General features: G+C 41.2%; 1 protein-coding gene across 1 annotated transcript; it reads right to left on the reverse strand.

The window, feature by feature from the left end:
* Window positions 1-7,538: 7,538 nt before the first annotated feature.
* kcnk12l (potassium channel, subfamily K, member 12 like) lies at window positions 7,539-9,327 on the reverse strand. The gene is made up of 2 exons (XM_060935040.1): window positions 8,982-9,327; window positions 7,539-8,542 (listed from the first exon to the last, which is right to left on the reverse strand). Exons 1-2 carry the CDS (start codon window positions 9,325-9,327, stop codon window positions 7,539-7,541), a joined length of 1,350 nt encoding a protein of 449 aa, XP_060791023.1.
* Between the last annotated feature and the right edge of the window lie 1,740 nt (window positions 9,328-11,067).

The following is an 11,067-nucleotide window of genomic DNA, read 5'->3' on the forward strand; positions in this document are numbered from 1 at the left end:
CACCAGATACTGAAAGCAAAGGTTCACATACTTTTGCCTCTCACAGATATGTAATATTGGACATTTTCCTCAATAAATAAATAGCCAAGTATAATATTTTTGTCTCGTTTGTTTAACTGAGTTCTCTTTATCTACTTTTAGAACTTGTGTGAAAATCTGATGTTTTAGGCCATATTTATGCAAAAATATAGAAAATTCTAAAGGGTTCACACACTTTCAAGCACCACTGTATGTTACTTTAAGGGGCAACATCTAATTTCTGATGTAATCTAAAACCTGATTGGTTGAAATTAAGTTATGGGAATACAAACTAGTGGGGAGTTCCAGGTATTTAACCTCTAGTGGACCAAAAGCAAACCTAAGGAGAGTCGTTGAGGTCACATTGGTCGTTGACACTCTCAGGCCAGGTTTACATTAGACCATATCTGTCTCGTTTTCTTCGCGGATGCACTGTCCGTTTACATTAAAACGCCTGGAAACGCCGGGAAATGGGAATCCACCAGGGTCCACGTATTCAATCCAGATCGTGTCTGGTCCGGTGCTGTGTAAACATTGAGAATACGCGGATATGCTGTGCTGAGCTATAGCTGGCGTCGTCATTGGACAACGTCACTGTGACATCCACCTTCCTGATTCCCTGGCGTTGGTCATGTGACGTGACTGCTGAAAAACGGCGCGGACTTCCGCCTTGTATCACCTTTCCTTAAAGAGTATAAAAGTATGAAAATACTGCAAATACTGATGAAAATACTGCCCATTGTGTAGTTATGATTGTCTTTAGGCTTGCCATCCTTCCACTTGCAAGTGGTAAGTGACGCACATGCCCGATATGCACTGGGATCACACACACAGCAGCTCAGTCCCGAATCACTGCTCGTGCGCTTCACTCGCGAGCTCTGTGAGCTGCACAGGGCTGGAGTGCGCACCCTCCAGAGGGCACTCACTGTTCATGGCAGAGTGATTTGGAGCGCAGGATGCCTGCGGAGCCGAGCGTATCCGTGTATTGGCGTTGCTGTGTGCACGCGAATCGTGTATTGGCGTTGCTGTGTGCACGCTAATCGTTTTAAAAATGTTAATCTGATGATCCGCTGATACGGTCTAATGTAAACCCCACCTCAGTTATCCTGTAGGTGTTAGGGTCACTGGAGGCCAGGTGTGAATGGTATTAGCAGCCTAGAGGGTCGTTAGGGTGATCTGTGGGTCATTGGCTCTCTGTGCCATCATGTGAGTCATTGAAGTCATGAAGTCTTGCTCAGTGTGCACGCTGCAGTCCAAGAAGGCTAGGTTGTTTCCACAGACATCCTCCCGAGTGAACCTGATGTTGATATCCACTGCATTGATGTCTTCTGTGAATGCTTCCACCTCATGGGTTTTGAAACATTCATTGACCTGAAATAGATGGTGGTCAGGCAGAGGTCAAGTAGGGTGCAAATGTGGTCCATGGTGAGGTTTGTTCCATCCGGTAAGATGCTCTCTTGAAGAAGTCATTTCCTAACCGATTCAGCTGCTTCTGTGGTGGGAATGCAGGTAAAAAGAGAAGTGACATCGTAGGAAACCATGGTTTCATCTGAGTCTAGCTTAAGGTCTGCAACTGCAACTGACCACCGCCTATTTCCAGTTCAACAAATGTTTCTACAGACAGAAACATGGATGCACCATGGGCTCACCGGTGTCCCTTATAGTGGCCAATCTATACATGGAGGAAGTGGAAAACAAAGCCTTGACCAATTTTCAGGAGTTGTTCCCAGCCACTGGTTCAGGTATCTGGATGATACCTGGGCAAAATCAAAACCCATGAGGTGGAAGCCTTCACAGACCACATCAATACAGTGGATATCAACATCAAGTTCACTTGGGAGAACATCTCTGGAAACAACCTAACCTTTTTGGACTGCAGCATGCACATTGAACAAGACAGAAGCCTTAGCATCGAGGTCTACCGGAAACCCATACACACACAAACCAGTACCTAGTGTTTGACTCTCACACCCACTGGAACACAAATTGGGGGTCATTAGGACTTTACGTCACAAGGCTCAGAATATTCCTACAATGGTAGAGGGAAAACAGAAGGAGCAAAAACACATCAAGGAAATGCTTCAGAAGTGCGGGTATCCCAACTGGGCTTTCATCAAGACTGGAAAAAGAAACATAACGGACAGGGAAGAAAACAGCAACAAAATTGTCATTCCCTACATTTCTAGACTATCTGAGAAACTCAGGAGGATTTTCTACAAATACAACATCCCTGTACACTTCAGACCCAGTAACACCCTGAGGCAAAATTGGTCCACTCTAAGGACAGAATACCCAAACACAAACAGGACAACGTAGTGTATGCAATTCAATGCAGTGAGGAATGCACAGATCTGTACATTGGGGAAACGATACAACTGCTTCACAGGCACATGGCTCAACATAGGAGGGCTAGTTCCTCAGGCCAGGACTCTGCAGTCTATCTTCATCTCAATAACAAAGGACACTCGTTTCAGGACTGCAATGTACGCATTCTAGCCAGAGAAGACAGGTAGTTTGAAAGAGGAGTAAGGCCCTGTCCACACGGCAACGGATTCAGGTGACTCCGATACAGTTGCTTATCGTTTAGGCCTGGCGTCCACACGGCACTGGCGTTTTGGGTGCCCAAAACGCAATCTTTTTGAGAACGGGTTCCAGAGTGGAAAGATCTGGAAACGTTGCCATTGTGAAGTCGTCTGGATGAGTAGAATGGATTTGTTTACGATGATGTCATAACCACATGACTGTGAGTGCTTCACACCGGGTAGAAGTGTAACGAATATCACCAGGATATCACCAGGAAAAAGCCTTACAGAGCACTAGTGAGAGTGAAACACGAGCTTGGATATTATTATTATTATTATTATTATTATTATTATGTTCAGTGTTAGTTCACAGTAGTAATGCAAGAAGCAGAATAGTGACAGTAATAGTGAAGCAAAAACATGCAATTGTACAAACACTGCAGCTCTACAGCAAAATATTCATTTATGAAATGGTCTGATTCTTAACACCAGTAGTGCCAATGATCTTCTCATTGCGATGCGATGCGAGTTGTCAACAAATCCTATAACTTGGTTCATGAAACGCGCTTACAAAATATTTTCACTGTGAATATTTATTGTGTAATGGTGCAAAGTGAGAGAGAGAGAGAGAGAGAGAGAGAGAGAGAGACTCTGCCCTTAGGGCAGAGTCAATCCCACCAGCAAAATAGGGGAAAAAAAGGAGCGATCTCACCTCTTCAGATATTGGTTTTAGTCCTACAATACATTCCTCAAAAAGGGTGTAGAGGAGCAAATTAATCCATCAATGTGTAGCATTCAATTTATTCCGGACCATTAAAGACGCTGCCTTCCGCGTAGAATCATACGTCATCCTCGCCGCCATATTGGATAGGTCAAAGCGGAGAATAAAGATTCATGCGCTGCCTTTAACTGTACCAACAGGTTTACCGTCCAAACGAGATCACATGGGATTACCGTTCACAGGTGAGAAACAACAAATTAATCCATCAACGTGTAGTATTCAATTTATTCCGGACCATTAAAGACGCCGCCTTCCGCGTAGAATCATACGTCATCCTCGCCGCCATATTGGATAGGTCAAAGCGGAGAATAAAGATTAGCTGCGTTTAACTGTACCAACAGGTTTGCCGTCCAAATGAGATCACATGGGATTACCTTTCACAGGTGAGACTGGAAAAATACTTTTCATTGTATTTGGTCATTATAATGTAATTTTACGAACAGATTTTCCTGACTTTGTGGCTAATATGAAGTCTCGGGCATAATAGTTTATGCGCATGCGTCCTTACTTCTTCTATTGTTCTGGTGTCTCCGAAGGGACCGTCTTACAGTGCCCCTAGAGGTGTGGCATGTGTATTGCATCGTTTTCAGCAAGCGTTGCGTTGCCATATGGACCTGATATTTTACTGATCGTTGCCCATTTGGACGCGATCTATTTTTAAATAACATCTCACTGCCGTTGTCGTGTGGATGTAGCCTAAAAGAAGCCATCTTCTTGAACCTGAAACGACCATCACTGAGCAGAGGAGGTGGTCTGAGACACCACTTATGAGCCACCTACAATGCAGTCCTTGGCACACTTCCCAGAATACTGAATACACATCCACATGAAGACTCAGCTGACTTCAATGACTCACATGATGGTGGAGAGAGCCAACGACCCTAATGATCACCCTAATGACCCTCTAGACTGCTAATACTATTCACACCTGGCCTCCAGTAACCCTAACACCTACAGGATAACTTGAGAGTGTCAACGACCAATGTGACCTCAACGTGACCTCAATGTGACCTAAGGAGAGTTCCTTAGGTTTGCTTTTGGTCCACTAGAGGTTAAATACCTGGAACTCCCCACTCATCAGACAGAACTGAAGAAGGCTTTCGGATAAGAGGTGAAACATCTTCAAGAATTTCAAGCAAGTCCAGTTGCCTACTTTAGCACCTATGGTTTATGATGACCTGGATGACTTAACCTTCACAGACAACTTCTGAGTCAGTTTTGAGAATTCAATACTGTTGTGGTACAAACACTTTATAACATAATCAACCAACCAGCATTATCAAACTGTGGGATGCTGGATAATAATTTCGGGACTTGTATTCACGCAGTCGAAGAACACCTGACTGAACTAATTAAAATCTTGACATTTTAATAAAAGCTGCTAAAGATGTAGTAGAAGATGGTACTACTACTGCATCTTAGTTATTTATAATGAGTTAAAGGCTCACTGGTCTCTTATAAACTATCATTGTTATAAGGTGTGGGTTGGAGGAACATGGCTGTGATCACTACACTATCTCAACTTTCAGCCTCAAGGGGGCACCAGAGCATAATTCCTCATTTTACACTCCTGAATACGTCATGAGAATACTCTGTGTTTGGTAACATTACCCTGTTGATGCTGTTTGAACAATGGGGCCACCAGTGTTCCTCAGAGTGAAACAACAAACAAGGAAGGGAACATGTGCAAGCTGCACACAGGCTACAGAAGAAATACAGCATGCAAAATGCCCATGAATCAGTTTTCTGTGTTTTAAAGTGTTCATTCTGCAGATATATGGTACTAGTGGGTAAATTAGAAGCTATTTATAACATAGTACAACATAATATCTACAATATCTGCATGTTTTACATTCCATCTCTAAATATAATACAGCTCTATGTACATTTTTATCTTGGACTTAAATAATGTATAAAGTGTCTTTAAATTTTCTGAGAGTGGCACGATGGTGGCTCCACAGCTCTCGTAAATCAGTCTGTATTCCTGAAGGGTTGCTGAAGGAGCTCTCCAGAGGCCCAGTTTGATTACTCACAGTATAAACCAATCACTTCAGTTGTCCAAAGTGATTCTCGGATGAGCTGATACAATTGCAGTGCTTCAGTCTTTAGCGTTTCCACTCAGATCAGATGTGAAACTTTAATACGAGTCTTTTTTAAGTAGAAGACAATTGTTCACATGTACACCAACATCATGATCATGTAACACTAAGTGTGTCTGTGATGTGTTATAAATTAACTACTTACCTAATTAGACATATTTCTAACTTAGACAGGATCTGGACTTTAATACACATCCCAAAATGAGGACTTTTAATAATTTGATCTTACCTTTTAATACATATATATACTACCAGTCAAAGGCTTGGACACACCTACCCATTCATAGGTTTTACTCTATTTTGACTATTTTCTACGTTGTAGAACATTACTGAAGACATCAAATCTATGAAACAGCATATGAAAATATATGGAATTATGTGGTAAACCAAAAAAGTGCTAAAAAAATCCCACAAAAAATATGTTTCATATTTTAGATTCTTCAACGTAGCCACCTTGATGACGCTTTGCACACTATTGGCATTCTCTTAACCAGCTTCATGAGGTAGTCACCTGGAATGCTTTTCAGTTAACAGGTGTGCCTCCTCAAAAGTTAAATAGTGTAATTTCTTGTCTTCTTGTGTTTGAGATCAAACAGTAAATAATAAAAATACAGTAACTAACCATATTCTACAACTGTAGCAATCCATATTATGTAAAGAACTGCTCAATGAAGTAAAGGGAAAAAACAGTCCATCATTACTTTAAGACATGAAGTGTCTTTTAATTAATAAATATAAAGAAAAATATAAAGAATTAGGTGTGTCCAAAACTTTTACTAGTGTGTGTGTGTGTGTGTGTGTGTGTGTGTGTGTGTGTGTATATATATATATATATATATATATATATATATATATATATATATATAAAAAACATAGATCAAAATGTAGCATAACGTATGCATTAACGTAGATCAAAATGTAGTTGATTAGCCATGTTTTGATTTTTAGGTTTGCACTGGAGCTACATGTTGGTATTTTCCACCATTTATTCCTATAAATTAATTGCAAAATATTCACATACGTGTTTAAGTCAGGGGTTTCTCAACATTTTTGTAGCCAGGGATCCCTTTAACTGTAAAAGTAAATCCACAAACCCCATCAGTACAGATTTATTTCTTGAATATTATTTAAATGTGTACAATAATATTGTGTCTAATTATTGCAGCTTATTATAAGCAGAACACATTAGGTTCATGTTTACTGCTAGCCCTAAGTGCAATGGAATATGGAGGTTTGGAATAAACACATTAAATCCACATGATCAGTGAAATACCCTAATAACTATAAGAAGTCAGGAATAAATATAATAACCTTGATAATGGTGGGCTGTGATTTCCACCACTGTAACTAAATTAAAAGAAGAAGAAGAAGAAGAAGAAGAGGAAATCTCAGATCTCCTGGCTGTGTTACATGGACTCCTTCACTCTGAGGACCACTGCTTTAAATCACATAATTATGTAATGTCAATTTTAAACAAACTATTTTGGAAGACATCAGCTATAGTCTGCATTAACCCATTTACATTCAAAGTCGAATTATTATAGATATAATTTCCAGTTTTCTGGTACAATTCCACTTTCAAACTGGGTTGGGTCCAAGTAAATGGAATGGTGCCAAACTAAGGTAAGGAAATTTTTCAGTTTGTCAACTAATGTTCTCATGTTCAGCTCCATGGAAAGTCCCACTGTGTCCTAAAGCACATCAACAAATCTGTGTGCAATCACTGAGGAACTGGATGTTGTTTGTGGATATTTATACCAAAGTATTTAGGTGAAAATGTCTTTTTTTTTTTTTGCTACATTAGCCTAGCTCCAGTGCAAGACTAAAGACCTAACTGTCAAATATCAAACATATCTTGGATGATTGGTGTGAGGGGAAATTGTGTATGTTTAATTTTTCTTTCAAACAAGTAATGCTAAACGCTAATATATAGTAACTGGGTTTCATGAAACATATTTAACAGACTAAATATTGACTGAATAAAATTGTCTAAATTCAGTATTCCTCCTAAACCACTCCTCTAGCATCTAACAATGTTTAAATCTTTCTCTTTTCTATTCTGCCCATCCAAGAAAATGCACCAGACGATGCTGGATGCTATGATCCACTGTGACTGAACTACCTGTCGACACTCGTCTCTTGTAGGCGGTTATTCATGATAGCGAAGGCTCCCACTCCAACAGAAAAGCCATTCTGCCGAACATGGCTCTGTCTTGGGTTTCCATGAGCGGTCTCTGAGAGCTGCTTCTGCAGAATGGCCAGAGAAACCTTGTTGGCCATAAAGTCATTGACAGAGATCATTTCTCCTGAGAGTCTGTGCCCTGTGAGATAACCTCCATCTGGCCCCAGGCCAGGATCAGTCTCACTATCGCACACTGTTTCCACTGATGCATTAGTGAAGCGCTGCTTTCGCGCAGCCTCATTGGCGGGGGCTGGGTGTACAGCATTGCGCTTCTGTGCTCTCTGCCGGGCGTTTCCAGTTATGGGGTGCTGGCTGTGCCGCTGGCTGGGAAAGCAGCAACAGCAGCATGCTGAGCCTTGTCTTCTGTAGGTGCATCCTCGGCAGGGACACTGCAACCTGCTGCAGTCCAGCTTAGCCAGGATCCAGTTTAGGGTCTGCTTTATGATGATGGAAATTACATTAAAAAGTGAGTAGATGCAGCAGACACCCATAAGAATAAAAAGACAGTTCCCAAGTCGGTAAGCCTCTTGTGCCTTGTAGCTCTCCCTCTGGCTACTCACTAAGTCTCCAAAGCCAATTGTGCTGAAGGCCACGAAGCAGAAATAAAGAGAGTCAAAGTAATCCCAGTCTTCCATAGATGAGTACAGTGCTGAGGCACAGCAAGCAATTAGCAGTGCTGCAACCCCCAAAATGAGCATCACATAATAGACAGAGGGCTTCCAGCCTTCTAGGCTGTCATCCTCACTGTGAGCCTCCTCTCCACCCATGCCAGCACGCCGCAGCTGCCTCTCATGACACCAGCGCATGATGTATGCCAACATGGTGATGATGCGCTCCAGGAAAAGGTTAAAAAACAGGATGGTTGCTGCACAACCAATAAGTCCATAGAATATCAAAAACACTTTGCCACCTATCGTCATAGGTGTGGTCATGCCAAAACCTGCAAATAAGCAATGGATCAGCACTGCAGATATATATGGCTTTTTAAAGTAGCGATGTGTAATTTGTAGCACTCTCTGCTGCTTATATGGGGAATTTCAACTGCACTGAATTTTAATAAGTCTCAGCCCCACCATCAGCTAACCAACCTCACTCCTGTGTCAAAATCCCATTTGGCTTATTAGTTGCCTTTAAAGGAAAAGGGGTGGAGCAAAGTTAATTTCAGGGCAGAAAAAAATGTAAACAGAAGCCTGAAATGAAGGACACCCCCCGAACTGTTGCATACTAACACTGAAAATCACAGTTGTTTTTTTTATCTTTCAAAATATCTAACTGCATCTTAAAATGTGTAACTGTTCAACTCAGTCTTGGTGTTTGTCACTGAGAAAATATAGAAAATGAATGGGCATTAATGACGTGAGACTCAAAACAAAACTGACCTATTGTGGAAACCACAGTACCAACAAAGTAGAAAGCCCCGGAGAAGTCCCAGCGAGGTCTCAGAGCATCCACACGGATGCCCGTGACGAAGGCCTCCTCATAGTGCCTTAGCAAAGCCTGCAGGCTCTCCACACTCAACCTGTGCTGCTGGGTGAAGTTATCCAGCTGTTCCTCCCAGCGCTGGTGTGCCCGCAGCTCGGAAGGGCGCTCGAGGGCAGAGAACACCAGTGCCCCACAGAACAGGTACATCAGGATGAGCGCTGCCAACAGGCCAAAGCGAGCATTGTCCTCATTCAAGTGCAGTGGGAAGCAACAGCTGCTGCTGACATCCGGTCTGCAAGGCATGACTTAAGCATCAGCAGGAAATGACACGGCCAAGCAAGCATACACAGCCACAATGCCAGCATACGTATACATATGCACACATGTAAAAAGATACACACGAGGCTTGTCTACATGAAGGAGAAAAAAATAAGGATAGACTCAGAGAGTCTCTCCAGTCTGTACTCCACTTCCTCCTCTTCAGTGAGGCAGTAACAGAATATGATCAGTTCCTGAGGCTTCACGAGATGCCGTTCTGCAAACTGTGGAACATTAAGCTGCAGACCAAGTCCTGATTGCTATCTCCTGCCATGGCAGTGTCCAGCATTGATGCATTCCTCTTTAGGAAACAGTAATGGGTTCTTGATAAACCGTCCACCTCCTGCACCATCATCTCTGCAAGAAAAAAACATCAGTGACTGGGGTCTCCTGTGTAGTGACGTCATGTAGTAGTTAATAAGGACAGGGGTGGGTTGTTTTTTTTTTACTTATTTTAAAACATTTTTTAAAGATCCTGATAAATAGAATAATAATGTAGGATACTGTACCCATGACAAAATCATATGTTTTGAAAGTGCATATAAAAACAGTGGACACATATAATAAGGAGTAGTAACTATACATGTGAATAACTTTTATATTTGTATTCAATAAATGAAAATTATTTAAATTTTATAAACTTTCCAAACTGCTCCGGCGTTTTTAAAAACGAAAGGCAACATATTGCACCTACCTGATCACCGATTTATTGTCGGACTGTGAGAATTCTCTTACTAAAAAAACATCCTGACTGCAATCCGCGCATTTGAACTGACCTTTTTAAAATTATAAGATTTTTTTCCCCTCTCCCTTCAATATCGGTCTACAGGAGTCGTGACAGCGCTGGAGCTTCTGAGTATGGGACTGAAGTGGAGGACAGCGGCACAAGTGCGCGCCAAAGCAGGGTTGCCAAGTAGATTCAGTGCTCCAGACTTATAGTTTAATAACCTTGAAATGGTTTTAAGGAAAATGCATGTTTTATGTGCGTTCCGTCTCATAACAGGACAAAAAAAATTTTTTTGTTTAAATCATTTACATGACAGTCTCGTGCAGTTTAAGTTTCATGATGAATCCATGCCACATAGAACAGCTGTTGTTTATTTATTTATTATTTAGTTTTATTTATTCTTGAAATCATTGCAAAGTGTCCGACCTGGTCTGCCACCTAAATTCCCCAACCCAGGAAAAAAAAAACACTTTCTCACTCGCAACCCAGACATCATCAGCAAAAACATGAACAAAATCAATCTGGCAACCCTGCTTAAGTGAGCGGCAGAGATGGGGTCTGGAGTGAGGGGAGCTTTAAGTGGCAAAGGTTTTAGTAACCACCAGAGGTGGAAAGAGTACTAAAATATTATACTCAAGTACAAGTACTGTTACTCTGATGAAATTTTACTTAAGTACAAGTAAAGTTACCAGACAAAAAATCTACTCAAGTAAAAGTAAAAAGTAGATCATTTAAAATGTACTTTGAGTAAAAGTAAAACGTTACTTTTAACAATGGGTGTTTTCTGCCTCCATTGTGTTGTGCAAAAATGAAAAAGAAGAGGAAACAAGGATATATGTACATCTCAACCCAGATGTTTTATTTAAAGGAAGTGTATCAAATTGAATGCTTAGGATAATGCTGCATTAAAACTGAGACAAACAAAAAAGGTCAATACACACAGTCATGTCGCTTACATCGCCCTGACCACACAAAGCATTGTACACAAAATATGAAAG

This window comes from Neoarius graeffei, chromosome 12 (assembly GCF_027579695.1).
Source record: "Neoarius graeffei isolate fNeoGra1 chromosome 12, fNeoGra1.pri, whole genome shotgun sequence".
NCBI lineage: Eukaryota > Metazoa > Chordata > Actinopteri > Siluriformes > Ariidae > Neoarius > Neoarius graeffei.

What these genes read in the sequence shown, in the direction of transcription:
- kcnk12l (XM_060935040.1), bottom strand. Translation starts at nt 9,327, where the DNA reads ATGCCTTGCAGACCGGATGTCAGCAGCAGCTGTTGCTTCCCACTGCAC. An exon ending in TACTGTGGTTTCCACAATAG is followed by an intron (nt 8,543 to 8,981) that starts GTCAGTTTTGTT and finishes GCTTATTTGCAG; the next exon opens with GTTTTGGCATGACCACACCT.